The sequence below is a fragment of the Sebastes umbrosus genome, chromosome 4 (genome assembly GCF_015220745.1).
Source record: "Sebastes umbrosus isolate fSebUmb1 chromosome 4, fSebUmb1.pri, whole genome shotgun sequence".
Taxonomy (NCBI): Eukaryota; Metazoa; Chordata; class Actinopteri; order Perciformes; family Sebastidae; genus Sebastes; species Sebastes umbrosus.
This window is the reverse complement of record NC_051272.1, coordinates 8,460,790-8,488,772: the sequence shown is the minus strand read 5'-3', so window position 1 is coordinate 8,488,772 and position 27,983 is coordinate 8,460,790. Positions and strand designations below refer to the sequence as shown.

At 41.3% G+C, this 27,983-nt stretch overlaps 1 protein-coding gene across 2 annotated transcripts; it reads left to right on the top strand.

Annotated features, from left to right (window-relative positions):
- The first annotated feature begins 15 nt into the window (after positions 1-15).
- asz1 (ankyrin repeat, SAM and basic leucine zipper domain containing 1) lies at positions 16-26,198 on the top strand. 2 transcript variants are annotated; one of them, XR_005206687.1, is made up of 14 exons: positions 16-259; positions 2,096-2,198; positions 2,801-2,923; positions 6,095-6,206; positions 12,682-12,793; positions 12,942-13,076; positions 13,310-13,428; positions 14,502-14,574; positions 15,086-15,142; positions 16,846-16,958; positions 21,588-21,693; positions 22,156-22,269; positions 25,203-25,340; positions 25,623-25,763. XR_005206687.1 is itself a non-coding variant. In XM_037768111.1 (13 exons), the coding sequence occupies exons 1-13, from the start codon at positions 149-151 to the stop codon at positions 25,797-25,799; spliced, it is 1,455 nt and encodes a 484-aa protein (XP_037624039.1). In that variant the 5' UTR covers positions 19-148; the 3' UTR covers positions 25,800-26,198. The 2 variants fall into 2 exon arrangements, 1 of the variants encoding a protein (XP_037624039.1); XM_037768111.1 differs by lacking the exon at positions 25,203-25,340 and having other exon boundaries at positions 19-259; positions 25,623-26,198.
- The last annotated feature ends 1,785 nt before the right edge of the window (positions 26,199-27,983 follow it).

Here is a 27,983-nt window from a genome sequence, read left to right as displayed (position 1 = left end):
GTCGTGGCGGGATGTCAAACTCCGCCCACCCGCCGGGCTGTAGCGGGGTGCATCTTGAACCACCCCTTGATGCACCTGTAGCGGCGGGCGGGGTCTGTTCTGTTCTCTAACGCTCCGTTAGCAGTTAGCTAGTTGCTACATATCAGTTATGGGTAGCTTCATGGATAACGCCTTCCCAGCTGGGGATGAAAGCGACGCCAGCAATGACGAGTGGGATATCGGCTGTTGTTTGGATAAAAAGTCTCCTCACAACAACAAGGTGACTTCACCTTCATCTTTTTCTAACTGCTACTAGAAGCTAACAGCAACAGTATTGCTAGCTAGCTAGTAGCTAACATAAGCTAAGCTAGTAGACCACTCACACACCAAAACACGGACAATAACCTGATGTTTTCAGGTGGAATTTCATTCATTCATTCATTCATTCTCACTGTGCAATATCATTTTCTACTTGAGCAATTTTGTTAATAGTCTGTTTATTGTCAATGCTGTATATACTGCTCCTATTTTAGAAATGGAGGAGCTGATCAACTTCACAGCTGGAAATAATTAAAACTGCAAGTGATAAGCATAAAAACAAACGATTACAATTTGATTACTATATTCTCTGATGTATATACAAAAGACAGAAATAAAAAGTTGTTTTCAAAACTGTATGGAAGTATACAAGACTCTAAGAAGCACTCTACAAACTACATTAAACAAAAATGGGAGAAAGAGTCAGATTAGTTATGATCAAGTAGTGTAATTTATATACATACATGTGTAGTGTAAATGGTGAGAAAGGTAGATTTTGTGCTAACATTATACTCTGCTGCTATTTCTCACCCTTCAAGGTCGTCTACTCATGTGGGCATTGACATTTATTTCCATGCTTATGTGACTTATTTTCTAAGTCTAATGTCCTTATTTCATTCTACATACTAATTGTAAGTCAATAAGTGTATGGAGGCACCAACCATTGTTGCAGAAAGCAATGCACAACAGAAATAGAGGAGCTGATCATCACAGCTTCACAGCTGGAAATAATTAAAACTGTGATGTGCAAGTGATGAGACAGCCTCAGGAAGATCTTGGAAAACAAAAAAATAAAGTACCTTTAGAAAAGCATATGCAGTTTAATTGGTATCCATGGATTCCTTTTTAAACTTCCACTACTAAAGTAACTTTTAGAAACGATTAATTGATTATTTATTTATTATTTATTCTGTGTCCTTCCCTTAACATTGTTATTGTTTTATTCCCCTCATGGGTGTCTGCCTAAATGTCTCTTGTTATGTTTTGCTCTGCTGGTGTTTTCGTAGTGTTTTTATCTGTTCAAGTATTTATTTAATCTTTGTAAAGTGTCCTTGGGCGTCCTGAAAGGCGCTACCAAATAAAAAATGTATATGTATTATTATTTGATTGACAGAAACAAGCTACAACTAATTTGATAAACCATTAGTCATGATCAGTGATACCCTAAATTCTCTGCTTTCAGCTTCTCAGATGTGAATAGCCTATTTGCAGCTTTTCTTTTGTCATATATGGTTGTAAAGTCAATATCTCTGGGTTTTGGAAGGTTTTATTGGGCAAAACAAGCAATTTGAAGACATGACATTGAGTTCTGCAAAAGTATAAACAACATATTTCACTATTTTCTTGCATTTTTATACAATAAATTATTAATGGATTAATTAAGAAAATAATCAACAGATTAAGTAAAACTGAAAATGATTGTTAGTTGCAGCCCTGAACTACAATACATTAATTGAAAATCACATTTTATGCATATGGTGATGTGTTTTTTATACTATGATATTTCTTCCTAAAATTAGATGACAAAATAGGCAATATATATCGCATTGCTTACAATATTATAATAAATTGCAATATATTATTGAATTGTAACTCCTTTATTATAATACAAATCATATCGCCAGATTCTTGCCGATATACAGCCCTATCTATTATGGGAAAATTTTGCTCCTTACTATAATATTTAGATATCTTATTTTGGAGTTATTTTATTTCTTTATTATTTTCTCTCTGTCTTTTCTCTCTAGAAGTTATTTGTTTTTTGTGACTTAATTTTCATCCTTCCCCACTGTCACAGGATCAGGATGCTGTTGTACCACATACACAAGACGATGTGTCGCTGTTGAAAAGAGCTATCAGTAAAGGAGACACTGGGACTGTTCAACAGCTGTTGGACAATGGCAAGTACTCTCTTCATTTTCTGTGTGACACTTTACCACTTAATTTTTTAAGAATGTATGGGAATGTATTCACGTCTGATCAGTGTTTTTATCGCTTTATCCATCATATTAAGCTTTAAATAGCAATCAAAATATATTGTGACTCATGCAAGAACCACTCTCACAAACAGATTTGTTCTTTTCTGGCATGTACTGTACAAGTGGTCACACACTGTCTTACTTTCTCTTGATTGCATTGTGTAAAGTTTTGTTCTCAAACCTACAGTATTCTGTTTGATTGTATAGTAAAGAAACAAAAGTAACGCCATAGATGTCTGGATAGTTGAACTGGTGGAGGGGACAGACTTTCTAGCCACACTTGAAATTTACCAACATTTGTCAAGCGGCTGGTGGTAATTTCTCACCCCAACGTTAACAGTTTTGCCAGAAAGTGATTTGCAGAAATCAAGTGGGAAAGGAAAAACGAAAATTCAAGCAAGGAAGTTAAAAAAACAGTATCTTATTTTGTGTATGCATGTGTGTGTGCTGGAGGGCATTAGGCACAGATATATATTTTTTTCATTTCATTGCCTCACTTAATCTGATCCGTTTGGTGTGGACAGGCATGGACGTGGAGACCAGGCTTGGCTTTGAATGGACTCCTCTAATGTGTGCCGTCAGTGTGGCTAATTACGACCTGGCTAAACTGCTGCTGGACAGAGGGGCCAGTGCCAACTTCAGCAAAGGTCAGACCAATACGGATCACTGTGTTTGACGGGGAGGGGAGTTATCTTCTCTAACCAGACCTCATTCTCACTAAGCTCATGGAGAAAAATCTTGTCTAAAAATGTGGAAAATGACACCTGGAAATCCTGAGATTAAAAATGACTTCCTCCAGAAACGGTTGACTTTTGTTTAAGTAAAGACAAGATCTCCATTGCTTTTATTTGTTGGCTTACTTTGTAGTTTAATGGCTTCCCACACTACTTCCAGGCTTTTCTTGGTACTTTCCTCAAACACAATGTCTTTAAAGCATTTAAGGAAATTCTTGTATTACTTGTACATTTGATACTTGAACAATGCTTCTCCATATTATAATTTATTGGCTGTGAAAATACAGTGTTTACAGTAAATCTGTAAGGCTGTCTTAATAGCTGCATGTGTAACTCAACTTAGCTCACAGGAAAGGCACCATATATCACTACAAAAGTAAATAGACTGCACAGAAGTGACTCAAACTCATTTTATTTTGGATTGTTGGTTGATATCATGATATATGTGTAGACTTCACTGATCTCTCTGTAATCCCTCACCCACCACTTTTCAGTGCAGATAGTTTGATTAGGCAACAGCATTACATTGCTGCCCTCCAGGTCTGGATGTCAAACAGCCATACTTAATTCTCCTGACGGTCCCTGTTGCGTTGGTGTTGAGCTATCCTTCCCTGCGGCACCTTTTTTCAATTTCCTCACCTGCTACAGCCAAAGATCAGGGGACCAATCGGGCCTTTGCACCAATACGCTTCATCTGACATTACTTAATGGCGATGACGCCAAAGAGGAACTCTTGCAGAAACACACGGCTGATCCTTTGAGTTGTTTTCAGTTCATGCACACTGCACCGTCATCCCAAAGCAAGAGAAATTGAAGGCATCTGTTGGATCGAGGTCAGACCGGGTAAAATAAGCATGGGGGAAGAACTCTTCCATGTTAAGAAGTCTGAGGTTATATACACATAAAACCACAAATTCTGTAGGGAAAATACAGTTGCAGATCCCCGGAAACTTTGAATGTTTTGTCGTTGGATAAGAGTTCGTTCAGTAATGCACAACGTTTAATCTGTAGAGGGCCGACAACAAGAACAAGTTTAATCTGATCAATGGTCACTCTACATTCAAAGGAATATTGTCAGAAAACTGTAATTCAGATTTTTTCTAATCCTGATGTTAATATTGCAATTGAAGCTCATTCTACTGTTACAGTTACTGTCTATTCAAATCAGCAGTGACAACAAGAGATTAAATGGCTGGTAGTCTGGAGAAGTAATGTCACTGATTCTATAACCGGAGATTGTTGGGCAGAAGGCTTGCTGCGGTAGTCGGTGTTACCGCTCTTAAACGGTAGTCGGGCACACACCGATTACATTACGTACCCACCGCCCCCACCGTTGTCTTGCTTTTTTTTTACAGGAATAAAACCCATTTAGTTTATTTTTGCGCATCAGCGCCGTTTTATTAATAGATAGTCGGATGACGGACGCTACAAACTGAAAGTGAAGTGAAGACTCTTAACTTGTCTAATATAAGTTTTAGTTTAGTAAAGTTTAGATAACAGTGGTGAAAGTAAACTTCTGATCAATTAAGTCTTTTTATCTGCATTCCTGTCACTGTTCCTGCCGTAGTTACAAAACGTTATTTGAAACCGCTGCATTTTTAATTTCCCTGGGGATCCACCAGAAAAAGCCTCCTGTAGCCCCTGGACGTCCCCAGACCCAAGTTTGGAACCACAGCACCGGTCATGCTGTTGATATCTGATGTCAATTAATTCTCAGTACAGAATGTCGTTAAACTGCGTGTGACTGATTTCACATGGTCTCGGCATCTGCTGCTTGAGGCAGGTGAAGGAAATAATTAAACAGAGGGATGACGTGCGGTCACATCCTGATGGCGTCTGTCTAAGCAGCGAGGCCGAGCGGAGGAATGCACGAGTGATTGATAACGGTCACCGTGCTGCTGTCATAACCCCCCACCAATTCTCAGGCCTCAGATTTATTTACTCCAGTTCTCTGTAGACGCAAACCAGGCAGTCTGGTTTACAACCACACACACACACACACACACACACACACACACACACACACACACACAGTATAAACACACAAACACACTTGCACATAGAGCCAAACATGCACAGCCACAAAGACACAGGAACCCACATACAGATGTAGAGGCACCAGGTATGCATGCACAATGACACACATACAGGAAAACACACTTAGATACTGTGATACACACAGGTTGGCGACTCGGCGGAACAAAACAGGAATTGAGTGCATTGCCATGGGTCTCAGACCGGCTTTATCAGGATAAGATAAGGAAACAACTCCTGAAGTCACCCGGTCCCATAAAGGACGCCACACTTCCTGATGCCAGATAAACCGCTATCCATCTCCATCACCGGGTCATCGCCCATCGCCATCGTCTTTTCCTTATTACAGCATGATGTATGACTTCATTGTGATGAAAAAAAAAGTACTCCTCTTTCCTCCCATTAAGGATATGCTAAACAGTAGGGCTAAACATTTTAGCTTTAAAAACAGCTCATAAAATCGTGACCCAAGTCAGTAAGACTGAACACAAACCTTCAAGATAAGAGTGGCTACTACTTTTTGACATCAAACTCTTAAAAATGTATCTTGTACTGTAACCTGTAGTCACATACTGCCTCTGCTACATGGCCGCTACAAAGACGTACAAGCTACATTCAAACATAAAAACATCCTTTTTCAACCTCACATTGTCTGACTCTTCATAAAGATTCTTATAGATTCTTACCAGCTACAAAAATAGCTGCCCTCTTCGCCATAACCGGACATATACTGTACGTAACTGCACCATCAAAAGGATGAGGATGCGTCAGCCTGAATAAACAATAACGTAACTTCACTTACAGGTGGATTTGGATGGCAGCCTCAATGTCTGTGTCTGTAGTTATTCCTGTCCAAAGGCCAAACTGTTCTTCTTTCTTTAAAACTCTTCATAGCATCTTGAGTTGGTGCTGGCTTGTTAGCTTTTTTCGTGACGTATTTTTAAATGGATTTTCTTTTATAATCGGTGCTAAGCTAAATGTTTGTTTAAATAAAATTGAATCTTAAAATTGTGATGATGCATTTCCACACTAATGCGTTCTTGTCCACAGATCATTGGACGGTGCTCATGGCCAGCTGCACAGCATCTGCCAGTGAAGACAAAATTGCTCGCTGTGTGGAGATCCTGCTATCCAGAAATGCTGATCCCAACATGGTGGACAGGTGAGGGGGTGGGGGGTTACAGATATGTTTCACGTCAAAATGTTTATAGGATTTTCAGCACAGTGCGCACTATCACACCCCTATTGATGTAGGCCAAATAACAGAACAGTGGAGAAAAAAGAACAGAGCCACTGGATCAAATTTCCTTTGATGGTTCTCGTTATGTTTAGCTGCCATGTGGTAGCATTATGCACCGCAGCGCTCCATACAGTGTGTATATTTGGGTGTTTTGTTTGGAATGTCCTGTTATGGCATGTGCATGTACAGACGGGTATCAGACAGGCAGACAAACAAACACGGGGGGGCGGGCGGGCAGCAGGATTGTTTTTGTACAAGCTTGGATGCAATCCAATAAGCATGGTTTTGGTAATTTGTAGGTCAAAAGTGACCCAGGTGTCGAGGTTACAGAGCCAGGCAAAATTTTGTTCAAATTTCTTAGGCATACATCAGGGCTATCAAAGTCAACACGTAAATTTGTTTTAACGCCACTAATTTCTTTAATGCATTAACGCAATTTACGATTTTTAGATTGTAGCCGGCTCAGTTTTAAAGCTAGAGTGAAGATACTGGTGTCATATGAAACTAGAAAACCTAAGGAATCCATTGGCCAACCATGTCCTACTACTATACACGAACATTGTTTGTTGTTGTTTGTCATACTAGCTTGTCGTGGAGGAGGAGGCTAAATTACGCTCCAAACTGTCCATCGACCTCTGACCTCAAGATATGTAAATGTAAATGGGTTCTATGGGTACCCACGAGTCTCCCCTTTACAGACATGCCCACTTTATGATAATCACAAGCAGTTTTGGGGCAAGTCATAGTCAAGTCAGCACACTGACACAATGACAGCTGTTGTTGCCTGTTGGGCTGCAGTTTGCCATGTTATGATTTGAGCATACCAAACACTGGCTCTAGAGAGGGACTTTCACATTTTCACGTCGATCACTGTAGTTCTCCTACACGCTTCGCACACAGGAGAAGTTTCAGTTGGTTGCAATCTGCAACCTCAACGCTAGATGCCGCCAGATCCTACACACTGCACCTTTAACCGATGGGAAAATTTCCTCACCGTGGCATCGCTATAGTTAGGTTACCTAAGCTAGAGGTCGAATATCATTTGACTATATAAATAGGGACTTGCGAGTTTGGGATCCATGAGCCATTGCAGCCAGCGATTTTATAAAATCTGTTTCCCTGTTCCGATGAGGAACATGAAAAATTCCATCTCGTGAAAAGAATGAAAGGAGGTCATTCTTGAAGCACTTTTACTGTTACCATCTGTGGATTTTTGCCGTATCAAAGGGAGGATGCAGCCCCCCAGTGGCTTTCTTGTTTAGCTTCCCCTAATCCCCTGCCATTCTGTCACTGCCAGTATGCCATTACATGCACGCCACACGGCCTGAAATGACACACATGGACACGCTGTAGCGTTGGGAAATTGATTGGTTCCTTCCCAGACAAAATATTTGAAGCAAGGTAACAAGATGCAGGAGGATGCAGATGAGGGGAGGTGGTGAGGAGGAGGGGCCAACAGCCCCTAAACATCCAGAGAAAAAGAAGAATATGAGGTTCATGTGGGTGCAGAGGATAAACCTCCGCCTCCTCCTCATCCCCTCTTACGTCTGAATATCAAACCAGTGATCAACACCAGCTGCTCATCCCACCGTTGTAGTGTAAACAGGCATTCTCTGTCATCTCTCAAAGTCCTGCAGGAGCACGATGTGGGGTCCATTGCCTCCATGTGTCCCATGTTTTTCACCTTCACTGAACTGATGTGTGTCGACCATAGTTGCATTGTGCGCATACAGTAGATGAATGTGCGCGGGGTTGTTCCAAGACGTTTGCGTGGCTTTTGTACAGAATACATTTACATTACTTTTCCTCTCAGCTTCAAAGTTGACTTCCAACAGGAGTTGGATGAATCTCTGCGACCTATGGTTACTCATATTACCCTTCGCTGCTGGAAAAGGCCCTACCCTTTTGATAATAAGGCTATCAATAACCATCGATACAGCTGTTACAGCAGCTGTGCATTTCTATGTCTCTCAGCAAAATGTAAAATGTTTCCGGTTGGGATGAGGCCCTGACTATGGTGGTTGGTTGAAACACGGCACGTGACTCTCAGACGAATGTGTTGTGGTTGCTCGTAGTGACAACAGCTGTTGAAAACACGAACAGGACATGTAGGTGTGCTCGTAAAAGCCTCCAATCAATTTAAAAAAAATACTCATCTGTGTTTTTATCTACGCCAACCATTAAGTAAGTAATGACAAGCAAACGGACGCATTCGGCTGAAAGTCACCAGTTAACACGGTCACTCGTTAAACCGATACACCGGTTGCTCTGAAATGGTCGTGATCCTGTCGGAATTTTTAAGAACTTGAGTCTGCTGTCGGAATATCAATTATGACAACAGAACACGCAAGAACCAGACATTCGGACGTTGGTAACAGTTATAATTTAATATTTAGAACTAGCAAGCTCATCTGGATGGCTGGGGCTAAATGCCACTTCAGTTGCCAACATGCACGCGCATATTTTTGATGACGTCGGCTGTAAAAGGGTCTATAGTTCTACTAATTTTGGCAACAGAATCCATGTGCAAAATAGCCACTGTGCTATTCATTAGTCTACAATGTTCAGGTAGATTATAATTTATTGGACATTAGTTAGTAGTTGTAGAAAAGTTGTCACTGCACAAGAAAAAAACAAGATCATCACCAGCATGAAACAAGCCGGTAACATGCTGTCCATGCATACTATGCTCATTATTATTATTTTGTCACTCAAGATAATCCTTTCAAGCCTGCACATAAATGTAGTCATTGTGAGTTTCTTAGGATTCACTTTGTGGAAGCCATTTTTAGATGTACAGTGGAAAGCGCTTTTAGTGATCACGTCTGTCTGGGTCAATTTGTTCACTATAAGTGTATGATTATTTTAACCAAAGTTTTGTTGTTGTGCATCATTTCTCATGCAGATTACAATCTAATAGACATTTGTATATTTATTACATGAATACAAAGTAATGAAATGGACTGTTTTTTGCTCGCTCGCTGCCAATTCTTCTGCCATTTTTGTCGGGCTCTGCAGCGCAAGCATGCCTGCAGATGAGTGGCGCCGCTTTGCCAAGGCTCTTCGTTCTCAGGTATCCAGCCGGAAAGCAGACGGTCCGCGAGGCAAAGTATCAAGGGAGTAAAGTAAAAATCAAACAAAAATTCAATTAACGTTAGTCTAACATAGTTTTTAAATGTTTTTCCATATGTTGTCATGTATGAAAAGACCCAAAATCAAAACTGTAAGCAGACTACTTGATTACTACAAGCAAATTATTTGAACGGCATTTGTATAGGAATGATTCGGTCCAAAGCTTTTTGATCCATATAAGCGGTTGATCACTGTAACCACGATCACTATAAGCGATTTCCACTGTAGTGTGTTTGCCTTGTCACTGTGAGTCTGGTGTTTCTGGAAGTCGTTCCTCTCGCTGTCCTGACGCCATGAATGGTGTTTACTCTGAATTGTCTGCCTATCGATCAGCTATCAGTCTGTTTGGGAACTGGCCATATCTCACCATCTGAAGGACACACACAGACACAATGAAACAGTATGTGAGTCACCTTGGTACAGCAGAACACCACCGTTGGGAAAATGCAGTAGTGCAGGACGTGAAAGCATAAATGACACCTATCCCATTCTCCTGGGTCAAAGAGGAACTGACTCATTAGTGGACGCAGTCGAACGTGAATAAAGAAATTGTCATACACGTCATAACCATTGGTCCGTTTGTTTGAGTTCACGTAAAACATTAACCTTGGATGTCTTGTAATTTATTAAAGGATGATGTAGCTGTTCGTAGATGGTGTTCCGATCACTCTGACGTTCTGCACAGATTCACACCTGTTTGACAAACATCACCTCTGTCTAGGAGCATTTTCAGTTCAAGATAATTTATTGGTACAAAAGTCAACACTTCTGTTGCCAACACATTAACACAGACGTACCAATACATCTCAACTCAGAGTGACAAAGCAAAAGAAACGTGTGAATTATGGATTGTCCCTTTATATGCCTCCTCTTCCCTCATACTGTGTTGCTCTCTCACACACATAAACAGTTTCCTGTTAAAGCATTAAGTGAGGTGATGAATTGCCCCCGGACTTTCCCACCCCTCTCTACAGTAGACAAGTGTATTTTTCTCACCCGCTGTGTTTGAGTCAGAGGTGATAAGATACAGAAGAACTGTAGCAGAGCTTATTTATATACGGCCCTTGTTCAGATGGAAGCAAACACATGAAGGCAACAGAGGAATGACTATTGGTAAGGAAGGTCAAAGTTGTTAAAGCCGGGTCTTTAACAGTTGTTGGCTGTTGAAGGACGTGTTAAACATTTGTGTGTGTTTGTACCCACTACATTAGATTACCCTGCCTATGTCTTTATTGTTGTGCTTGAAGGAATAGTCCAATGAACATCTATTTATAAAATGTTCTGCCTCTATAGACTTGAAACATGGCCTTGAAGTTTGTAGCTTGCTCTTTCCCAGATGACAGCAGAGATCCAGAGTCAAGGCAGAAAAAAACAATTAAAATGGCAATAGAAACTTTTCAAAGTAGTCCTGCAGCATAATCCCACCTCTTCAGTATGTTCCAAACAATTGTCGCTTTGCGAATAAATAGCTAAATTCAGCATTCAAATATGTCGGTGTTTTATTTTATATATATATATATATATATATATATATATATATATATAGTGTGCATTAATAATGTATAAATCCCAAAATAGCCCAGGAAAGAAGGAATAAGTCCACAACAATATTCATATTCAACATTAATTATTATTAGTTATTCTCAGACGAATATGGCTGTTGGTTGTGTGTAGAGGTGTGTTCGTGTGTTCAGTAGTGCGGCAGCGGCACTGAAACAGGGGAGATGGATACAGACAGACAGAACAACATGTCAGCCGCAAAGTTTCGAATATCTTTCTCACTGAAGCTTCGAAGCCCAAAAAAAAAATGGTATTCAGGACAGCTTTAAATATTAGTCCCGTGCAGATCGGCATCTCTGTAATTTGGGGTTGTATTTCTTTCTTTTTTTCCCCTAGATTTTTAGTTTTCTCCCCTCTTTCTGCATCTTTCCTGGTCGAGAATTATGGAGACTGTGTTGGCAATAAATGAAAGGTTTAACAGCATTTTGGGTGCAAATTCAGGAGGCTCATCTCGCTACACAGCACGGAGACTAGGGTTGTGTATTGGCAAGAATCTGGCGATACGATATGCATCATGATACAATATTTTGCGATACATTGTGATACTGTAAGAAAGGCGATATATTATATAATCTTAGGAAAACTGTCATAGTATAAAGAACACACCAGTAGAAAACGTTTTTAGTTTTTTTTCATATCCGGGGATAATGTCAGTAAATTTGAGTAAAATACAGAATTCGCTCATAAAACATGAAACACAGTCCCCTGTTAATACTAGTCTTGTGCAAATAATAGAGCTAGGAACTAACTATTTTATAATTGGATATAGTGATCAGAAAATGGATAAAAATGCCTAATTTCACAATTCCCTGAAGCTCAAATTGATGTCATCACACTGCTTGTTTTGTCCAACCAACAGTCCAAAACCCAAAGATATTCAGTTTACTATGAGATAAGACAAAGAAAAGCAACAACTGGACAAGCTAAAAACAGAGGATGATTTAGGGCTGCAACTAACGATTAGTTTCATTGTCGATTAATCTGTCGATTATTTCCTTGATTAGTTGTTTGGTCTATAAAATGACAGTATGTCGATCAGTGTTTCCCAAAGCCCAAGATGATGTCCTCAAATGTCTTGTTTTGTCTACAACTAAAAGATATCCTTTTTACTGTCATAGAGGAATAAAGAAACCAGAAAATATTCACATTTAAGAAGCTGGAATCAGAGAATTTGTACTTTTTCTTTTCTTAAAAAATTACTTAAACCGAATAATCGATTATCAAAATAGTTGCCAATTAATTTAATAGTTGACAACTAATCGATTAATCATTGCAGCTCCAGAATGATTGTCATTTAGCTTAAAAAATTACTTAAATAATCATTAAATTATCAAAATAGTCGATTACTTTTTCCTCAATCAACTACTTGATTAATCAAGGAATTGTTTAAGCTCCTCTTGAACCTTTTAGAGCAACATTTCAAGCTGATAGATGTTTTTAGATACTCAAAATTTAATTTATTTTTGTGATTATTCCTTGAAGTTGTGATTCTATATATTGTGGTTGTTAGAGTTGAAGCAGTGAATTAAAGTGAGTTGTTACTTGCCTATAATGTGGTTTGTGCTGCCCCCTGCTGGTTTCTCTGTAACTTCATCATCACTCCTGTTCAGTCATGTCTCCATTTTCTTTGTCTTTTTCCTCATTTCCTTCGTTGTCTTTTATCTTCATTGCCTCTCTTTGCTTTCTTGTCCCTTCTCCTTTTCAGGTCTCAAATGACCTGCCTGATGCTGACAGCCAGGGACGGCTACAGTAAGGTCATCAACCTGCTGGTCTCACATGGAGCGGACATCAATGTCAAGGATGGAAATGGATACACGGTGCGTCACAGTTTTTATTGCCTTAGCAGGTCTCTTCAGATCACAGTGTAGCTCTGAAGTGAAAAAGAAATAATTTGTCAGATCCATTTCATTACAAAAACACTTTTTTATACTTTGTATGATAAGTCATACTAATACTTTCTGTCAGGCTTTGTCTGTAGCGGTGCAGTATGGCAAAGAGGAGGCGGTGCTGAAGCTCCTCCAGCTGGGAGCGGACAAAACATTAAAGAACAAGGTTGGGAAGACCCCTGCCGACCTGGCTGTGATCTTCAAACACCCACAGGTACATGAAGTTCTTTTATTAGGCATTTCAGATACTAGATATCTGCAATTTGGTATTTTCCATTACATTTATTCAATAAAAAGTGAATTATAATCTTGTTAATGTCTGGTTATCACATGGAAATAATAATAAAGCTCGAGTAATGATCAATGAGTCTTTTACTTTAAATAGTTGTGCTGTCCTGGTTTTACATTTCCACTGCTAAATCATGTAACGAAAGTGTCTGTTCACAGATAGGTAGGATTCTGGCCTCTTCGTCCCACACCTCAACTGTCCAGGCCTTCAGCTCCATGGAGGAGACCCTCTCAAAGTTCTTCAAGACCAACTCTGAGCTACCACCTTCCAAGGAAAGGTAAGACGACCTGAGACTTACATTCAGCGTCTTCAGGGCTCCATGTTTGACATAGAACTCGCTCAATACTATCTCACACTACTATTTTTAATTCTTCTTTTAGGTTTTATTAGGGCGGGACCCGAATATTCAACTATTCGATTATTCGCTCGTTGTGTAGGTCTTTTTTCTTCTTCTTTTTTTCAACCCCTCGGGATTACATGCACAAAACATACCAAACATTTTTAAAAAATAATAATAATACAAACAACGCCTACTGTAGAATAACAGAATCCCTAAAAATGATTGCCTTTAATTAAACCGAAAGATACGTGTTATGCCGTCCATCTCAGCCGAGGACAGAGAAATGTCTTGCCATCAAGAGCCTTGACATCATATCTGGGAGATATCGTCAGTAATTTTGAGTAAAATACAGACTTTGCTTATCCTGTGCGAATGTGGCCTACCAAACAGACATGGGGGGAGTAATTTCGAAATCACATGACATCCCCTGGTAATACTAGTCTCGTGCGAATTGGGCTTCAGAGAGGAAAGAGCTCAAGTGTGGATCTTCTGCATAAATACAGATCACATTTCTTTATGAAGATTATCTTGAGAGTAAATTGTAAAGCATCCCTTCTGCTCTACACCACATCTGCTCCTCTGTTGTCATCCCACCAGTCACTGCAGTCTGTGTGTGTTTGTCGCCCCCTGTTGGATTTTCTGTGAACCAGCGCCTGTGCAGCAGGTGTTGTTGAACCACTGTTCAACCAGACATAAACAACAATAAACCTCCTGCATGAGTGTTTAGTCCGTTCAGGCACAGCGGGGCAATTATCATCAGCCAACAGCATTGTAGTCGAGCACGTCTGGCACCAGGAATCACAGCCTGTAAGCATTTTAGCGCTTTCTCTCATATACGACGTAGGAGAAGAGAGGCTCGTACGTAAAACTCGTCATGTCAACTGGAGCTGCGCGTACACTGCGGTTGCTCTGATGTGTCTGAACTCAATGGCACTTTGGTTGCACCCACTTGATCCCAAAAGGAGAAAGAGATGTTTCCTTTTGTCCAAGTTGAACTCTCTGCCCTTCAGTGTAACCAAGCTTGATGACCTTGAGCTTCTCCTACACGGCCTCGATCTTGGCTACCTCACTGACATCATGACTGTAAGTACCGTATGCATGCTGGAATAAAATTTTGATGTATTTTTTTTTTTTTATCAAATATGTATATTTGTGTAGACATTTTTTCTTTTTCTTTTTCCCAATGTGAGAGATTTCTGTTCTCTCATCTCACTGATGCATAGATGGTGAGCAGAGATAACACACTGCTGTCACACTCAGTACAATACAGTATTATATCTATGGGTGAGATACAGCGATCCCACATGTGTTGAGCACAGCTGCATTATTGGCAGAATGACATTTACATGCTTTGGAACATGTCATGAGATGAGTAGTTTACATATTTTACTGGGTGCTTCATAATGGATCTAGTGTGCCGGACTGGCTTGGCTCAAGTTTTCGGCCCTATCTGATATATGAGGACTGGGTCTGATGGGTGCAGGTAGATTGTTGCCTCATGCAGGTGCATCTGTTTCAGCTGCAGAAGTTTTGATTCGGTAAATGCTGAGTGAAGTTTTCTCTCTTTCTTACTCACATACACACACATGCACAGGAGAATGACATCACCTGGAGCTACCTGTTGACCATGGAGAAGGAGGACCTGGAGAAGGTAGAGGATGACTGTAACATCTGTTTGTCTGTCAGCTCTGTTGCTCACTGCCAGCCTTCAGGGTGACCCAGAAAGAGACGAGGTTAGCCGCTGATGAGTTCAGAAGAAGGAAGGTGGTGAGAGATTAAACTGATACGCTGTGTCGTTTGCAGTGTAGTCTAGGGTCATTCTTTCGATTTCTGTAAACTTGGATTGACCTCAAATCTGTCTAAAGCTTTAAATAAATGTAAAATGTGTGCGTCTGGTGATCCGCATTTGGGTTATTGCAGGGCTCCAAACTAACTATTTACGTTGGTTACACTGGTGCCCTGAACCTTTTCATTTAGGTGCACCCAAAATTGCACCCCCCCCCAAACACACACTTTAAACCCCTGTCCTGCTTTGCCAACGAGAGTATATGAAGAAAACAACTTGTAAAATGCCACGCGCAAGCTGTGATGCTCGCAGTACTACCTTGTGAAAATGGCCATGGCCGGGTTTAAGTGCAATCCACATGGTATTAAGGCCTTTACAGACCGGGGGCGTGACGAATAAACACATGAAAATGATAAATACTCGCCTGTGAATATTATATGTTCAGGGCTTTTATTATGAAAGGTAAGAACGGAAGGAGTGGATCTGGTCTGCGTGTCAAGGTTGAAAGGAGTAATAAAGTTTGATGTCTTGGTTCGGACTACGGCGCCTCAGTGTTGTTATTTCATAAATATAGGCAAAATTTGTTGACGCAGGTGCAAAGGCTCAGAAAAATCAACGTCGCTTTTTCACTGCATAATATTCACGTTTTTATGTGAAAGTATTCATGCCAAAAAACAACAGTTCGAAAAAAGATATTGACGTGCGAATTAATCACACACAAAAAAACGTCCCTGGTTTGTAAAGGCCTTAAGAGAAGCTTAATGCGTGCATGGCAAGAGAGTGACGGTGGATGGGCTCAGGGCAGATCAGCGGAGAAGAAATTAGCAGTAAAGTTGTCTTGTGTTATTAAATGCACGGTGTCAAACACACACACACACTTTTGGCCCTCTCTACTTCTGAAATGAATCCGGCGCTTGTGTTCAGGATTAGGCATTTTACCTGGGACCGGGGAGACAGTCGGTTGAGCAGTGGTCCGCCGATGATGTCGGTCTAAGCTGGACCGTTCGGCAGGTGTAACGGGCACCGCAGCATTTTTCTTGCCAAAAAAAACCAAAACAATAGTTCTTTTAATTTTGAATTACTCGTATGTTTTATGGTTGTGATGTTGCTCCACGAGGAGTACAGGGCACGTAGTTCACACATACACACACAGAGACAGACCGGCTAAATGTCAGGCGCTCCAGTGTGACCAATAAAAATGTTTAGTCGCGCTCGACAGATATTTGGTAAAACTCTGGAGCCCTGGGTCAATATTACAAAGGCATGATCCATTTATAAAGACTGACAGAGCTTAATGTTAAATTCCAGTGCAGTCAAGTTTGTCAACAAAATTATATATCTACATGAAGAAATTTTCTTTTGATATAGTGGTGCAGTGACAAAAATGTGTTGGGTTTAATCTCAAACTCAATAAAGTATGATATACTGTAGCTTCCTGGAGCAAGCAGCTGAAGAATACAGGTATTTATATCATAATCATACAGTGTGCTGATTTTTCTGAATGTATAACAAGAGAAGAGGTTTGAATCAAGAGAAAAGACAAATATCTTTTTTTTTCCATTTGTCAGGTTGGTATTACAGACCCGGGGGTCCAGAAGAAGGTGCTGAGTGCCGTGCAGCAGATGCACCTGGACAAAGTGGACTTGGACACACTCAGCCTTCCGGGACCTGCAGACAGTGGGTACGGTACCACATCTTAATGCCCAGCAGGCCTGTGGCACTCAACAGAAGAATATCCCAAATTAGAGGGCGGATTTTGTATCATTCTTTAGCTTCCCAGCGATGTTGCTTATGTATTCAGTTCCGTACTTTCAAATTTTGGTCAACGTACGTATGTTTTAGCTTCAAAATGCTATTTTCCCAAGTCCTTCAAAAAACATTTTCCCACATGACCTGACGTAGGTTTCTGCATGATGATGCTGCTACATGTACAGTATATAGTTAGTGTATTAACGTTACATACAGTAACGACAGCGGTCGGCGTTCTCCCAGTTTGGAGAAGCAGACAGGAGAGTACCGGCACAGCTAAGCAATGTACTGCTGTGTGGACGCCACGGTAGTTCAGATCTGAAAGTAACACAATAAGACAAACAATCTAACCGATCGACGCAGCGGTAGACCAGCAACTCCCGTGTTCTGCGAGGTAAAATTACTGTGTTTGTGAATGTAGTCTGGTCGCTTCGAAGAGAGCAATTTAACGGCTTCAGTTCCACGTCGGAAAGGGCTGTCTGATGGCAAAGTAAATCGGTAAAAATAATCTAAATATAGCGTACACTTAAACTGATTTTCTTTTTAGGTGGCTAAAAAAACGTTTTTCTGCTGCTCCTGTCCACAGCCGCTTTACCTCGCCATTAGACAGCCCTTTCCGACGGGGAAGTGAAGATGTTATATTGCTCTCTTCAAAGTCACCAGACTCCATTCACAAAAACGGTAATTTCACCTCAGAGAACACAGGAGTATACATACTACTCCGCTTCAGAAAATCCATACTAACCCTTTCAGTTATTTCCAAAGCTAACTTTGACTCAGCTAGTGCTAGTGTTCAGATTATTCATAACCTTATTATATGCTTCATGATTAGATTAACGTTACTTTGGTAACCTGTCACTCCTGTTTGCTAACAGCTGAGTGAGAGTTTCCATTGAAAAAAAACGGAAAAGAACGCAGATGGACCCGCCCTTTAAGGACTAAAGACCTTCAGAAGGCTCTCAGAGCATTAATGTTAGTTTGAGCATTACTTTACTTTTTCAGTAAGGCAGTATTATGAGATTAGAATGACTAATGACTAATACTAATCTTATCGGAGGCTTCATTCGTTGCACTATCTACAGTACAGTCCAAACATCACAAAAAATCATTGTAGATTGTGGTGTCTCACAGACAATTTGTCAAAGGGTGTTTGAGAGTCTTTACAGTATTTGAAAATCTCTGTTTCAGTCTGCTAGAAATGTCTGATAAGCTGTCGGTTGCGAAAGAAAAGTATTCCACAAACACTCAAAAACAAAGTTGACTATAGTAGCAAAAATTTAAACACTTGTCAGCCACACACTTTAAACCCTCCCCCACATCTAGCCCTCCTCCATCTCCCCGTAATGCTCCGTCTGTCCTCCTCCACTGGAAGTCGTCCATCAGAACCCATGAGCATCTCACTGTCCCAGCTCCGTAGCCCCCTCCCCCCATCTCTGTAGCCGAGCCCCGATCCGGGCCCTAATGGTTTAAGCGAAGCTGTAATGATTTGTAAGGTGAGAGGCGATGGGAGGTTGCAATGAGCAAAGGAGAGCCAGTGGCAGGGACCAAACAAAGCCATCGCACCACACCCCATCACTTAATGAATCCTCAGCAGAGCTGGGCTCGCTAGCTGCACCCGCCCTCGCCTGCCGGATGAGAGACAGTCCAATAGAGAGAGCGGAAGGTTAATGAGAGGGATGGATGGCGTCATCAGGACCTCCTCAAGAACTCCTTCAGGATCCGTATTTCACATTTAAACATGGAAAACAGTAGAAAAATTAGTCTTAGAAACATTTTCTTGACATGTCAGGGACCTGTGGAAAAAAATAGGCATCTGTCCATTCATAGTTAAAATGCCACTTTGCAGCAATTCAACGCAGCATTTTTTCTGAATCTCTGGGCAGGTCGGTTGGTAATTCTAACGTGCCATGGCCAAAGGCTCCATTGCACAGGCAGCTGCTTGTCAGGGCAGAAACCCAAGAGCCTGCTGGTGAAGCTAAAGCGAAAGACTTTGCGGGTTGGTTATCCAAGGGGACTTCTGAATCAACAGACAAATGGATTGCAGCTTTGCAGGGTTGCAAAAGCAGAAACCTGGGTGCTGGAAGAGTTTGGGGAGTTTGGTCATGAAGAATGACTGCTGGTTGATCTAAAAAACATTCTGGCAAACCATCAGAGAAGTCAGGAAAGGGAGACAGTGCCTTGACTGGGGGTATTGTGGGCAGTGGAAGGAGCACAATTAGGGGCACCTGAATCCAACTGACAGGCTACATGTGGCAGAGCCAGTAGTCAGAGGCTCAGAGGATGCTTTGCCCATCTCTCATTGACAAAATCTCAAGGCAGTTTGCTTTGTTTCTGTAATGTTGCTCTTCTGACTTCATTGGACTGTGACTTCGAGCATACGTGTACGTAATATGGGGCCTTGTAGCGGAGTGTGAAGCGATTTGGATGAGTCGGCACCTCCAAGGCCATGGAGTTATTCTGACTGAGACAAGATAGGCTGAGATAGGCCTAGCGCTAGAACATACCACACACTGCCACCTCCAAAGGAAGTTGGAGAAGTGACATGACTGAAATATCGCTGGTCTGAATCTGCCAGAGAAAATGTGTGCAGTGAAAGTAAATGTGCATCACTCTCCTCTCAGCAGCTACCATTGAGCAAGGCACTTGCTGCTGGGAAAGAGCAGGTATTTCTCTGGATAAAAGTGGCACATCTTCTATCAGCATTCTCACATATAACATAACGTCCTTTGCATCTACAATCCCTTCAACAATCTTCCCACCAGGGGCCCATCATCACTCTCTGCTGCCTAGATAAACTAACAGCAGGGAGAAGGGAGGTGAGGGTGCAGCTCAGGCTGACTGACAGTGTTTACTCGCCCCTCTGACAGAGTGTGAGGAGGGCCGGGACGGCTGGCTGCCCAGTCCCTTCACCAAGGGAAATGTACCATTAAGATAAGAGCTATCAATATCCCACAGGACCAGGGGATGGGAAGAGAGGTTGATGAATATAAATAACTATCATTTAGGGTGGATGTTTTCAGGGAGGGATGACAGCATGGGGAGGAGGTGGGGAGAGGGCTTGGCCACCTGCTCAGCTTTCTATAGTTTGGTGAGGTGGTCTCTAGGAAAATGCATGGAGAATGTTAACATCAAGTTTGGTCCAAACTATCAATCTGTCTGCCCTGTCATTGTTGGGCATCTTCAGCAGGCCTTGCCTTGTTTTTGTATGTGGACATCTTCTTAGCGCTAACTAAAAGAGGGTAAACCTACTGACCTCAGCTTTAACAACAGTATTATCTGTATGCCTGAAACAGCTTATCTGACTTGTGATGAGCAATGCATCGCATTCATGTGCCTCGTCACCTTTAGTCAGTTAAGTAAATTACAGTGTATTCAGCAGACTGAGATTGGGCATTTGAAGCATAATTTGAAAAACTAATTACTGAATTGCAGTTGCATTCAAGCATTCATGAGAAAGTTTAAGTTTAGTTTAGTTTATGTTTTTTTTTGTGTATAATCGCCTGAAAATAAGAATCGTTTTTGTTTTTGTTACTTTAGAATGAGCCGTTTATATCTACATAGGAAGCGGGTCCTCCTCACAGAGCTGGCTGCCATTTTTCTATAGTAGTCCAGAACGGGCTCGCCTGCTTGGGCCAGAGTCGATAACGTTACTCGCGGAGTTAACCCTCGTCACTCCAATCAGCCGCCGGGAAACAAAGACACAGGAGACCTCTGTTGGTCTTGAGGAGCTGCAGCAACTGTCCACTTGATATTCTCAAAATTAAACTAACTCGGTCTTCTGCTCACTTGTTCGCTCACATCACACATTTGCCACCGCTCTCTCTCTCTCTCTTGCGTCACCACTCACTTCCCACATACACACTCACTCTACACACTGGCACTTCTATTCTCCGAATGACCTACGCTACTCTTACAACAGCTCTGGAGAGGGCCATTTGCGTTTTCACGTTGGCCACCGTAATTGTTCTACATGCTTGGCACTCGCAATCTGCAACTTCACCGCTAGATGCCGCCAGATGTTACACACTGGTCCTTTAACAGACATTTTGTGCTGCAACTAATGATGATATCCATTGTCATTTAATCTGTGTCTTTTATGATTAATCTGTCAGTGGTTTAGTATTAAGATGTCAGGAAATTGTGAAAAATACCCACCACTAGTCCTCAGAGCCCAAGGTGACACCTTCAAATGAATTGTTTTGCCCAAACCATCAGTCTTAAAACCCAGAGATGCTCTGTTTACAGTGATATAAATCATAAAAAGCTGCAAATCTTTTCATTTGAAAAGCTGTACCAAGAAAAGGTTTGGCTTTTTTTCCCCCTTAAAATGCCTTAAATGATTAATCAATTATCAAACTGGTTGATTCATTTTCTGTTGAGCAGCTAAGCGATTAATCGTCAGCACTACATAAATGCACATTTACATAGAGTATATGATGATACAGGAAAATTGTAGGCGTGCAAATATTTTCTTAAAAACATATATATATATATATAAATGTATTTAATTTGTTCTTGTATGTTTTAATCGGACCTTCTCTAAGTTGCTGATGTTTTGCAGGAGTGAGGATCTGCATAACTTCCTGTTAAGTGTGAGGCAGCAGTGCTGTTACCTGACGGAGACGATTCAGGACGTCATCGGCCGTTTTCCCCGCCAAGCCTCTCAGGTACGTGTCGTCTGTCTGTAGTGGTGCACTCGTTTAGGGGTTTCCAGTCAGGTGTCGACGCACTGGCTGCCAGTTCGTGCTGGCTTGCTGACATTTTGGCAAAAGAAAGAAAAGAAGAAATATGTGTTACTTTATATAAAATCTTGAATTAAGGAGCTTACAATGAAGGCATGTCGATGTAATACAGCTATACTGTTTCAGGGGGCACGTAATGTGTAAAGTAGGAATAAAAACCATAACTGATAATCTAAAATAAACCATATTCAATTGCATATTTTCTGCTCATTTAAGGCTGTCCAGTGTCCCTTCCTGTCACCTGAGTGGGATGAGGCCAGGTGCCTTATATATGAGTGCATCATCTGTCAGCTGGTGTCTTTGTTACTTCCTCCATCTATGTCGCCTGCCATCCAGCTATATTTATAAACTAGTACTCGGTCTCCGTCTCTCTGGTCCTCCATGTAGCTGGTCTTCTCACTGGACCCGAAGAGGGAGGCCCAGGCCGTCTGCAACCAGCTGGTGGTCCAGACCAAAGACCTGCAGAAGGAAGTCACCTGCCTTCGCAATCTGCTATGCCAGGTCAACACACACACACACATACACACACACACACACATATACTGTACATACATTGCTGAGCTCATACTAATGCTACTTTTCTTAATTTTTAAACTAATATCTGTAATTTTATTGTACTTAAAGGGATAGTTTGGGTGTTTTAAAGTGGGGTTGTATGAGGTACCTATCCATAGTCAGTGTATTACCTACAGTAGATGACGGTCGGCACGCCCCCAGTTTAGAGAAACAGACAGGAGTACCAGCACGGGAGGAAAGCAATGTACTGCTGTGAACGGAGTTAGCAGCTAAACGTATTCTAGCCACCTAAAAAAAATCAATTTCAGTTCAAGTGTACGCTATATTTAGAATATTTTCCAACAGGTGACAGAACTGAAAGTGAAACTTATCTATCAATTATTGTCAACAAAGTCTGATGGCTTTGGAGAGAGCATAGATAAGTTTCACTTTAAGTTCAGTTCCCTGTCGGAAAGGAGAAGAAAAGGGCTGTCTGACGGCAAGATGAAGTGGTGAAAATATTCTAAACTAGATCGGAGATGTTACATTGAAGCAAACTCAAACATTAGCGATTTAACTTTTGGAATTAACGCTTTCGTTCCTGGAAATAGCCTGGTCCCAAATAGCTATCTGATAACAAATGACGCATATACTCTAGCATTGCTAGGGGATGTGACTATGTCATGGCAGGTGTGTCGCTAAGTACCCAATGAGGGCACAGTGCTGTTGAGTGTGAAGTTTGTTTGGATGAGGGGTTCTCGAGAAAGCTGCAAGCAGCAACACCGCTCGTTCTGTACAATACAATACAGCTTGTAAAATATTTATATTGCTAGCACATTTTTGCATCTGTTATAGGGCTGCACAACTAATCGAAATGTTATCGAAATCACCATATGGTCTACTGCAATTTACAAATCTCAGGAGTCGCAATATTTGTTAAAGGCCAAATGTATCAAAATACCATTTTAAATTAAATATTGTGGTGCTGCAGAGACGTCCTGGCCTACACATCATATTCTACAGACTTAAGAAAACATGTTTTTGTTTTTCAATGAAAATGAGAATAATTATGTAAAAAATAATTCCCTCTAATATCACAAATCATATCGCTATAGCAATATCAGTCAAAATAATCGCAATTATATTTTTTCGTTCAGCCCTAATCTGTCAACATTGATACTGATATATCTGTGATAAACTGATCGTATTTTCCCTGCTGATAATATAATTCGGGCTCAAATTCATTCATACTTAATGCGAGTCAATCTAAATTCTTTTCTCACTCGGTTAGTCTGACAGCTTTCCTCTTACGACTGAGGATTAAAAGCAACAGGAACAGAACATAGTGTGTGTGTTAGATGTTGCTCTATATGAATTCTGGCGAGCTCCAACAGGTATGTGCGGGAGTGCTTGCATGTGTGCACCTGACTGTGTGTGTGTGTGTGTGTGTGTGTGTGTGTGTGTGTGTGTGTGTGTGTGTGTGTGTGTCAGTGTGTGTGTGTGTGTGTGTGTCTGTGTGTGTGTGTGTGTGTGTGTGTGTGTGTGTGTGTGTGTGTCAGTGTGTGTTTGCATTTGTATTCCAAGAGGAGAGAGTCGTTCCTGACAGGGCAGAATCCTCACAGCCCATAAGTCAGCACCGCTGTGACATCGACCTGTCAGCACACAGACGATGAGGCGGAGGGATGAGGGGGCCGATGGGAAGGCGAGGGTGGGGGGGGGGGGGGGGGGGGCGGAGGGAAGCGAGGAGAGGACGCAGGTTGGCGGGGTGAGGGAGTTTAAGAGGGGAGAAACGGAGAGGCGGGGGTACGTACTGGGTGAGCAAAGGAGGTGGGTTAGCAGCAGATGGAGGTGTGTGAGTGTGTTGATAGTGTAGGTAGATATTTGTGTGTGTGTGTGTGTGTGTGTGTGTGTGTGTGTGTGTGTGGTGATAGCGTTAGTTGGGGAGGGGGGGGGTTCCTCGGTTGTGTCAGACAAGAATCTGACGGCCAGTGGAGCCCATTTGGACACACTGGCTCACAGCCCGGGACCATAAACACACACACAATCCAATCTTATCTATGGAACACACACACACACACACACACACACACACACACACACACACACACACACACACGCACACTCACTGGAGCTCTCACTACATAAGCTGTGACACTCACTGTGGTGGATTTTGGTACCGCTGTGAAGACTATTTCTTCTTGCACTAAAGAGAAACAAGTTAACGAGTGACATCTAAACCAGAACCAGTCGTGTGAATGGGGATGCTGCTTGTTACTGCCATCTAGTGTTGATTTTGATAAATGAGTGATACCGAGTAGGGATGTCACGGTGAGGGAATTTTCCCATCGGTTAATAAACTTGTGATCACGCCGGCGTTACCGATTACAAGAAAAGATGACGGTCAATATCTGTAGAGCGCTTACTTTGATCTTTAACGGTCGATCGCTGTGTGTCTGGCCTCTCTGGTTGAGTTTTCGCTGAGGGACCAAAGCAAATAATAGGGCAATAATAGGTTATGACAGAATTTTTACAATGAGAAAGTCTAACGCAACCACTGCTGCGGGTTCCCGGTAAGCCACAACAGTAACAGAGAGAAAGTTGTGTATAAGACGAGGACGGTGTGTCGGTGTTGCCCCACCACTGTAGAATATGTGAATGGAAACACATCCAACATGCTAATGCACATTTGACAGCATCACACAGATGAGCCGATCATCGGTACGATAAATGTTTGGGTGCTTTGAATGTTTAGTGCATGCATTTTTTTTCATTCATGTCGTGTGGGAATAACACGTTCCCAGCATTTACTACAAGAATATCCTTGTTGGTGATCGGTGATAGAAATCTGGGTTGATTGCCAAACCGCGAGTACCCATTTCCTATTTACTGGAAGAAAGCTGAACGTTTTTGTTTTATCTTCAAACTTTCTCACATGACAGAGACTCGGTGCGACACTGTGTTACCCGCTGACTTGGGAGTTTATGAACAGCATTATTCCTCCGTGACTTGACCGTGACCAAGACCTGACCTCTCCACTTGGTTGATGAATCCTTGAGGATTTGGCACAGGAAGTTTTGGTGAGTCAGGTTTTGCGAGTCACGCTGTGGTGGTGGTGGTGGTGCGATGGGGCCAGACATGCCCTCACCCTCAAAATGAGTTGGTCTCTCTGTTTGATTCCCGTCTAGTATTCACTGTGCTGATATTTCCCACCCAGTCGAGGTTTAACTGACCAGTAAACTTGTCATAATCCAGACTGGATTAGGTTAAATGACCCTGCTACTTCCTGCATGAGGTCACGTTGCTCTAACCACAGAATTTGGTGGGTTTCTCATGCAAACCTCTCCTCCTCATCCCTCCAGATGGACGAGGCCGGAGATTGCTGTCAGCTTCCTCAACCTGGTTCCCACGGTAACCGGAGGATGCGGTTCCTGACCAGAGTTGCACTGAGTTGCACGCTCGGAGCCACCTTCCTCTTGCTCCTCTACAAAGCTGCCAGTGGGAAGGTTTCCCTGCAGATGAACAGGGATGTGTGTTAAACAACAGTTGTGTTAATCAGTTAGTTAATGAGCTCATCAGAATATTTTGTTTTTTTGATGACGGTAGGTGATAAATTGGATTATAGAAGGATTGATATGTTTTAGGACAGTGTTTGACAAGACTTTTTTTTATTTTTGCTGCTAGAACACTTTTTGTTTTACACTTTGTTCTGTCTTGTCGTTGAGTTTAGTTCTGAATTCTTTTATGTTTTAAGCGTTTCAGTGAAAATTAAAGTTTCTTATGAGGAACAATTTCTTGCATAAATTAAGATCAAAATCAGGATGTTGTTTTTGTTTTCAGTGCCTGAAAAAAAGAAAAAAGAACTAAAATGTAAACTCTGATCCTGATCTAATTATGAAGCATTTTAAAAATACATTTGTTATTAATGTAGCAGCAAACTACTATTGTCTATGTAAAGATATAGAGGAGTAATGTCTACCTGAGCAGAGAATGAAGTCTAGTGCATGTTCGTGAATGTGAGCTTGCCCCACTGGCTAGCTCACAGCCGCCACTCTGCACTGCTCTCATACGGCGTTTACAGCTGAGAATGCCGTCCCGACCGATGGCACCTTCGCGGAAGCGTAGCACCCACCCTTCAGTTCCCCCCAGTGTTAACACCGTTATCTTTGTCAGCACTTTTGCCGTTGTTTTCACTGTTAGCACAGCTTTACTACTTTACCACTTCCTTCCTGTTTTGATGCCAGTAAATGTGGTAGGGCTAGCTACCTAGCAAGCTGTTGGACTGTAAGAGAGCTACGAAGTCTGTCAGAGGGAAGGGGGGAATTCATATCTCATGTCATGTTAGTTTCATGTGGACAACTGTCTTTGAGAGAGAGACCACATGTTTTCATTAATCACATTTGATCGCCTAGTTGTGGAAAGGGAGGGTGAGCGGAGGAGTATTCAGTTGGTTGCAATCTGCAACCTCACAACTAGATGCCACTAAATCCTACACACTGTCCCTTCAAAGTCACAGACATGAGAGTGTATGGAGGATGGAACCTGCCAAAATTAAAAAAAATAAATCATAAAATGAATGAATGAATAAATAATTAACTCGATAAATAAATAAATGTAGGCCTTAACTAATTTATAAAATATGACACAAATTTATATTTCTGTTTTAATTTGCTTCTTTCTCTTCCCTTATTTATTTAATTAGTACGTCTGTTTAATTTTCCCTTTTTTATTTATTTTTAATGTATTGATTTATTATTGTATTTTACTTTTTTTTATTTGTTTTTGTATTTTTTTATTTCTTCATTCTTGCTACATTTAATGACATTTATTTATTGAGCAATTTATTTATTTATTTTTTATTTTGGCAGGTTCCGTCCTCCATAAGAGTGACATCGATCTGCTCATCTAACTCTGGAAAAGGAATCCAATAAGTGTATTTCCAAAAATGTTGAACTGAATTGTTTTTTCCTCCTTTTTAATCCAAATTTTGAAATCTGAGTGCTGTGACCCCTACCAATAATCATTTTAGCTACCACCCAAAAAAGTTCAAATTCAGTTGGGGGAACGTTTTTAAATCCAGAAATAGAAACTCAGATAATTGTTAGTCTTATTTGTGAGTTGTCAGCTCAACCCTTTGAGTGGATTTAGCTCAGGTGTTTCATACTTTATTTTGCATCTTTCACAAACTTTATCCAGGTAAATTAGAGTTTGTCTCTTCAGGCTATTGGTGATGTTAAATTGTCTTTCTCTTCATGAAACCAGTGACCAGCCATAATACGATTTGGTGCAGATCAAATTACTCCAATTAAGTTTGATTCCTATTACAGACTTATTACAGCTAACGCTGCTGCAACAACAAAGTTCAACGGGCTGAGAAGAGCAGAGAGAGAGAGCGTGCTCTAAATCTCCTTGTTGTTTTATGGTTTTCTTCCACGGGGATCATGGGGGGAAAAAATCCAATTTGGCCATTAATCTCATCTGGTCAGGGTCTCCTGGACTCTCCAGATCCACCCGGGCCAGATCAAAGATGGAGGAAATACCGTGTGACAGTGGTACAGATTTCCCCAAGAGACTTCAAAAAGACTGTGATAGATAATCCAATTGAAATGGACACATCACCTTTAGGTGCTGCTTTGGGAGAATCGGTGCGTAATTTCTCTTCTCCCTTTTTTCTTTTTTTCTTTTTTCAAACCATCATTCCTGAGTTATTAGTTGAACTGAGT

Excerpts from the sequence above, each read along its gene's own strand:
- asz1 (XM_037768111.1), top strand. The coding sequence starts at position 149 with ATGGGTAGCTTCATGGATAACGCCTTCCCAGCTGGGGATGAAAGCGAC. Across the intron at positions 2,199-2,800 it reads TCAACAGCTGTTGGACAATG|GCATGGACGTGGAGACCAGG; the intron begins GCAAGTACTCTC and ends TGGTGTGGACAG. Across the intron at positions 13,077-13,309 it reads TGATCTTCAAACACCCACAG|ATAGGTAGGATTCTGGCCTC; the intron begins GTACATGAAGTT and ends GTCTGTTCACAG.